This window comes from Rhincodon typus, chromosome 3 (genome assembly GCF_021869965.1).
Source record: "Rhincodon typus isolate 14 chromosome 3, sRhiTyp1.1, whole genome shotgun sequence".
Classification (NCBI taxonomy): Eukaryota; Metazoa; Chordata; class Chondrichthyes; order Orectolobiformes; family Rhincodontidae; genus Rhincodon; species Rhincodon typus.
The window spans coordinates 81,582,156-81,588,919 of NC_063334.1; the positions used below are offsets into that span (position 1 = coordinate 81,582,156).

The following is a 6,764-nucleotide window of genomic DNA, read 5'->3' on the forward strand; positions in this document are numbered from 1 at the left end:
CCCATCCCATCCCAGTCACCCCACATTTGCCATGGCTAATCCACCTGGCCTGCATATTCCTGGACACTGTGGGCAATTTAGCATGGCCAACCTGCCTAACCTGCACACTTTTGGACTGTGGGAGGAAACCCACGCAGAAAAGGGGAGAATAGGCAAACTCCACACAGGCTGTGTCTCAAGGGTGGAATTGAACTTGGGTTCCTGGCACTGTGAGGCAGTAGTGCTAACCATCGAGCCACCGTGCTGCCCTTGGCATGGACATGGACTGCAGATATTTAAAAAGGCAGCTCACCACCATTATCTTAGTGACATTATCCATGCCTTATAAATAGTCCTGACCAGTTATGTCTGTCTTGCCATGAAACTTGTTTTTAAAAAAGATTTTTCTCAATTGATTGCTATTATGAAGAGATTGTGCTATGAGACAAGATTGAGTAAAATGCACTTTTGTTTCTTTAAACTCCAGTGAATATAAGGTGCTTGGTTCTTAAGCTGAGATGTTGTTTCCCTTGCATGGATAATCTAGAACAGGGACAAGGAAGCATTCATTTAGGAGAGATAAAATGAAAGTTGGTCATACAAGACATTACGGATCTTTGGAATTCTCTTAAAACCAGAGAGCTGTGGTGTTCAGTTTTGAAATATATTGAACTCTGAAATTAACTGGGTACTTTCACAACAAAAGTCTAAGGACATGGGGATTGGGTGAGAGATTAATATGTCATTGTCTTATTGAATGGTGGAACAGACTGGAAGTCATATAATCTGCTCCTACATCTAATTCTTAACTGTTGTGTGAAACTACGTGGCATAATGCTCTCATGAGTTGGCACTGTGCCAGAAGAGAGTGATATTGTCAGTTCAACAATTTCAAAAATATTAAGGGAAAAATTGTTCCCATCAATTAATTCATTAACATGCTGTCAACAGCTTTGTGGCCCAAGCTGCCAGGATCCTCATTAAATCCAGAGGACAACTTTCTTCACAAGGTCTTGAATAAATTAGTACTTCTTTTTTAAAAGGAAAGAGCAATTCTGCTGCTTGGAATCCAAAATATGATGGGAAAGATTTTTGTTGCGGTTGATGGGCTGACTAAAATTATTATTGGTGTTTTAACTGGAAAAAAATTTTGGCAAACTCAAGCCTGTATAAACTGTGGAGGAGCCGAATAAGATGGAGAGCTAGAACTGGAAGTCACTAGCACATATGTGGACATTGCCCTCATGTCTTTGGATGATACTGAAGAGCAGCATATGGATGGACAGAGTACAAGCATTGATTCTTTAGAGAATCCAGAGGTAATGGTGCAAGGATAAGAGACACCACTGCTGACATTGCTGTAATCTAAGCAAGGGGGAATTATTAGAGAAGTACAGTGTGTTAAACCATTTCAAAAACTGCAGAGGTCATGATGGACAGGATGAGGAAAGGCATCAATATCTGTCAAGTAGTATGTCCATTGTTATAAAGTTGATTTGCAATTTGACACTATCATTGCAGTGATTGGTCAGACATTAAATTAGAGAAGTGCAGTTTAAAAGACACTATGGAAGAAATAGAGATTAGACATTGTGATAGTATTGAGGGTGGCATTTGTGGATGAGGATTACGGCAGCTGTACTGTAAAGAAGTAGACTTTCCCTCCTCTTGTACTATTTAAAATGCCTCAGCTTGGAGAGTGCATGATAATAGTCAGAATTCCTAGGTTCTGTATGGAATCCAGTGAAATACAAAACTATAAATGTAGCACCTCCATTTTAGAAGGCAGCAGAAGGCAGGAAACTACAGGCCAGCCAACTTATCAGTCGTTTAGAAGATACTGGAATTCATTGTTAAGGAAGTAGTAAGACAGTTACAAAATCAAAATATAGTGAAGTTGAGTGAAAATGCAAGACAGGTCCACTGTGGTAGGATGAATAGAAAAATAGTATTTAACTAGAGAAAATGGCAGAATGCTCTGGTACATCTTGATTTGGGTGAGAAGGGGGAATTAGCTCCTCTGTCTTCCATTGGTCACAATTTTACTTTTTGGTGCACAGCTGTTGCACTTCAATTAAAATGTAATTAGCTCGATCAAAATGAAAGAGCCAAATTACTGAATTTTATTGAGTGAAAGAAAGGAATTTTCTTCCCAATAACAGTGGGGAAAAAAAAAACTGAAAACACATCAAACATGCATAGAAACATGGGTTAAAAAGCTTCAAGAGTAAAGGAGGGAGAAGCCTAGTACAGAAGGGAAGGTAAAGATAGTTGCAGTTTAAAGACCTTTAGCGTTTTTGAGTTGAGAATGACCTGATTCCTGATTGTTTAGCTATTGTCTTGTTTGTCCACTGTTGAAGTTTGCAGATATACTTTGTGACATATTATTGATGAAGGTGTCTAATCATCAGGTATTGGTTTTTGAAGTTGATGAGAGACACAGGTGATGAGTGTGCATTTTCCAGTCCTTCCTTACAAATTCATTATTTATGCTCTGCTGGTAAAAAGCAGCTGTTAAAATATAGCTGTGCATTTCAGAGTCTAGTTCCATTTTCTTTCCAAGCTGGCTAATTTACAAACAACTTTCATTCTAAAGTGTAACTTCCAGATGGTATGAATCAACCATGAAATACAAATCTGAACTTCAATGTCTTTTATAACAATTTTAATTTTGCCTCTGTCTGATCCTTGTTTATTGATGATTTCATGCAGTTGGCCCAAACTGGTCAGGTGTTCAAAGCAGTATTTTAGGTCAGTATTTGTACTCTTGTTTTAAAAGGTCACTTTAATCCATGAAGGTTTCCAGTATCTGAATCATAGAACAAAATCCTTATTTAAGTATTTGCATTAAAGGCCTTTCAAAGATGATTCACTGTTGACTTATGGAATAAAGGGGATGACTTCTGATGGAAGGTTGGGTTAATACTAAATGGAGAAGATTGGGACGTGATCTTATTGAAACATAAGATTATGACAGGGCATACTAGAGTAAATGTGGAGGAACCTAGAACTAGAGGGCAGTCTAAAAAGACATTCCCATTTAAGTTTGAGATGAGGTGTTATGTACTGAGGGTTGTTGATCTTTAGAATTATCAGAGTAGTGGATGCAGAGTTAGATTTTTGGACTGCAAAAGAGTTGAGGATTACATGTGGACAGGCAGAAACGTTGAGGTTAGGGTGACATTCAGGTCAGGCAATATCCTGTTCAATGGTTGATCAGGCTGGAGGGGTCGTCATGATGGCTCCTCTCTGCAATTTTTCAACCAAATATGTTGTGTGGCTAAACCAGTGTACTCCTCTAAATTTGCTAGATTTGAGGGAACAAAGATGGGAAGTGTATGATTGAAAACTAAACCAAGTAAATCTTTTGTTTAAGGCAATCCCCAGGGTTATCAGTCATAAAATGGTCTATCATTTGGACTTTGGTTCACGGCAAAATGTCATTCTTAAAGCCATGGTGTGCTCAAAATAGTTGAGGCAGTTTAAATTGCTGAAGTAATAGCACTGACTATTAACTAATTAGACTAAATTCTACTGATCATTTCAATAACCTTCTTAAAATATGTTATAATCTGCATAAAAGATAAGATTGTGAATGGACCATGAATTCAAACCATTTAAAAAAAAATATTGTAGGGAGGACCCCAAGTTTTTTAATCCCTTTTGAATCCCAGGGATAAATGAAAACTGCTTTAATCTGTTATCAAAATATGCAAGAACATCTTAAAAATATCAATGAATGTTATAAACTCTTAGAACAGTAAATTGTAATCCTGGACATACGTGCTGTACTCTTTGAAATAAAAGCTGACTAGAAAGACTTAAGATGTGATAATACAGATGCATAAAATTAATTGTTATGACCCAAATAATAAAATTGTCAGCATTCAACATGCTTATCTCTGAAATTTCAATATTGGCTGATTTGAATTTTTAAATGTCCAGTTTTTAATTGGGTCAGACTGAAGTTGTTAGCATGGTTCCAAAAAAGTATAAAATATGCAACGTGTCTGCTGTCCCATTTTGCTGCTAACATTAAAAACTCTTCAGATCTCACAGCTAAAAGAGGAGAATGCAGTGTCAGAATGAGTCCCAAGTGCACTAATCTAATTTAAGTTAATAACAATGCTATGTTCTCATTCATGATTCTCACTACACACAGGGTGGGAAAGGCCTTAAAATTGCATTCTTTAACATTATAGCCACATCTGTTACTTTCAATAAATTAATCTCTGAATGGTCCCTTGTCTGCCTGATTTCAAAATAGTAAGAGACTGACCCTGAGTGGCGATCCTAGTGCTTTGACCTCTATTGTGTGGGTAATTCAGTTATTTCTGTTACAGACACGGCCTGTTATTGGTAGTGACTGAGCTGGCCATATGGCTGCTGCTGTTTGCAATCAGTAGTTTAAAACTAGTGCACGATTTGCAATGATAGATGTAATGCAAAAGCAATAAGATGTTCCCACATGTTTTAAGCTGCAGTGTAGCAAAGGTCAAAAGTTTTCTTGTTATTTCTGTACCTTCTGCTGTCCTCTGTATGGCAACACAGAAATACAGAAACCTCTATTCTTTTGCAGAAATGAATAGCAAGTGCACTGGTTCCAGCAATCCTATGTCACCAACCAAAAAACCTGATTACTTGATGTAAGTAAACATGCTCATTGTTTTATGCGTTTATCTTTCGCACTCTTTCCTCTTCTCGTTTTTAAAAAATGAACTGACTAAACTGGTAGTAATTTGATTTGTTCAAGTTCGATTTCTTAATTTGAAAACAACTGAATATTGAAAAGTATTTTTAATGATGAGCTTCCAAACACCATAGTTAAAACTAGTTAGTACTGAAGTTTTAATTTTATGACTTTTTTTGTGTTGTTTCCCAAACCCTTCCTAACTGTGTAAGGATTCACCAGTATATGATGTGGTTTTACATGGATTTTCAGAAAGTTTGATGAATTACCATTTGAGAAATTTGAAGAGAAAATTGGGTTAATTTAATTTTGGTTCAATTGACCTAACAATGAAAATAGAGAGTCTGGTCTCAAGATGAGTGTTTGGAAAAATGCATTTGTGTACTGGTTGGCTTGCTATAGTTATGACTACTTCTGCTATAAGTGCATCATTTTAGATTGTGACTGCCATTAAACACCTCATTTAAAATAATGAGCACTAGTGTCAATTGTTATGGCACAGGAAAAGGTCATTCAGCCCTTCAAATCCATGCCAGGAATAAAATATTAAATACACAACACCTTGAAGAGGGAGATTAGAATAAATGGTTCTACAAGATTTAGCCAGTATGAAAAGTTTTGACCTAAGTGGTGGGTGATAATTCATTGATGATTTGAATAAAAATGTTGTATGTTTTTTCAAAATGAAAAGATAAAGTGGGACTTTGCAAAAGAGCTGCTTTTGCTGAGTTTGCCATTTGTAAATAAAGAAGGTACCTTTTGCAATCTTGGGACGTCAGAAGAAGTTTCACAGCTAGTCCTGTACTTGTGAAATATAACTATTTTTGTAATGCAGGGCAATCATAGAATCATAGCATTTTAAGTACAGGAGGAGGCCATTCAACTCATGTCTGTACTGGCTCCCGAAAGAGCTACCCAGCTAGTCCTATTGTCCAGCCCTATCTCCATAGCCCTCTAAATTCATCACTTTTAAATATATATCCATCTCTCTTTGGAAACTTCCTATGAAATCTGCCTCCACTATTCTCCCAGGCAACGCATTTCAAATCGTAATGATTATTAAAGAAGTTCCTCCTCACTCACTCCTAGTTCCCTTGCTGTCAGTCTTGAAATTGTTACCCCTAGTTACTGTCATACTAACTATTGCAAACAGAATATTCTTCTTTACCCTATCAAAAATGTTCATAATTTTGAGCACCTCAAATAAGGTCACCTCTTATTCTACTTGAGCAGAGACGATTATGCCCAATTTCTCTAATCTTCTCTCATATCTAAAATCCCTCATGCCTAGTATCATTCTAGTAAGTCTCCTTTGAACACTCTCCCAGGGTTTTAACATCCTTCCGTAAATTTCCCTGAACTGAATACAATACTTCAAATGTGGTTAAACCAATGATTTGTAGAACTGTAACATCGCTTCCTTGCTTTTATACTCTGTCTCTACTTATAGGATCCTTGGGTTTATAAATAGCCTTAACAACTCTTTCAATTTGCCTGCCTATCTTCCGAGAATCATGCACATGAACCCTGAGGTCCCCCTGCTCATGAACTCCTCCCCTCAATTGTACCATTAAGCCTGTATTGTCTCCGTTTTTTCTATCATCACTGTGCCACCCTATTTGCAAACTGATTCCACAAACAAATGAAATTAATAATCCGTTAACCTGAGGATTAACAGATAACCGATTAACAGCCTATGTTCTTTGAATAGTACACTTTTCTTCACCTGCAATGGTTTCTCACTTCATTCTCTCACTATTAGCTCAGGAACGTCCAAAGATCTTGGTCCCTTCACATTCTCATGTATGTGCTGCCCCTTGGTGAAATTGCAAAAGTATCAGATTCTTTCAGATTGATAACACTCTTGCCACTAAGTTTTAGGATCTCTCCACTAATTCTAATTTATCACACTGCTTATCCAGTATCCAATGTGCAAAAATGTCCTACAACTAAATATTGGAGAAACATGGGGCTAATTTCCCTCAGATAGCAGGAACTGCAGATGCTGGAGTAACCGAGACAACAAGGTGCAGAGCTGGATGAACACAGCAGGCCAAGCAGCATCATAGGAGCAGAAAGGCTGACGTTTCGGGCC

The 6,764-nt window shown here is 37.3% G+C and overlaps 1 protein-coding gene across 1 annotated transcript in view; it reads left to right on the forward strand.

The window, feature by feature from the left end:
* The window catches only part of ell2 (elongation factor for RNA polymerase II 2), a 91,712-nt gene that overhangs the window by 69,333 nt on the left and 15,615 nt on the right, over nt 1–6,764 (forward strand). The window contains exon 9 of the mRNA XM_048621294.1: nt 4,559–4,625. Coding sequence (XP_048477251.1) covers nt 4,559–4,625 — 67 coding nt within the window. The remainder of the gene's footprint in view (nt 1–4,558; nt 4,626–6,764) is intronic.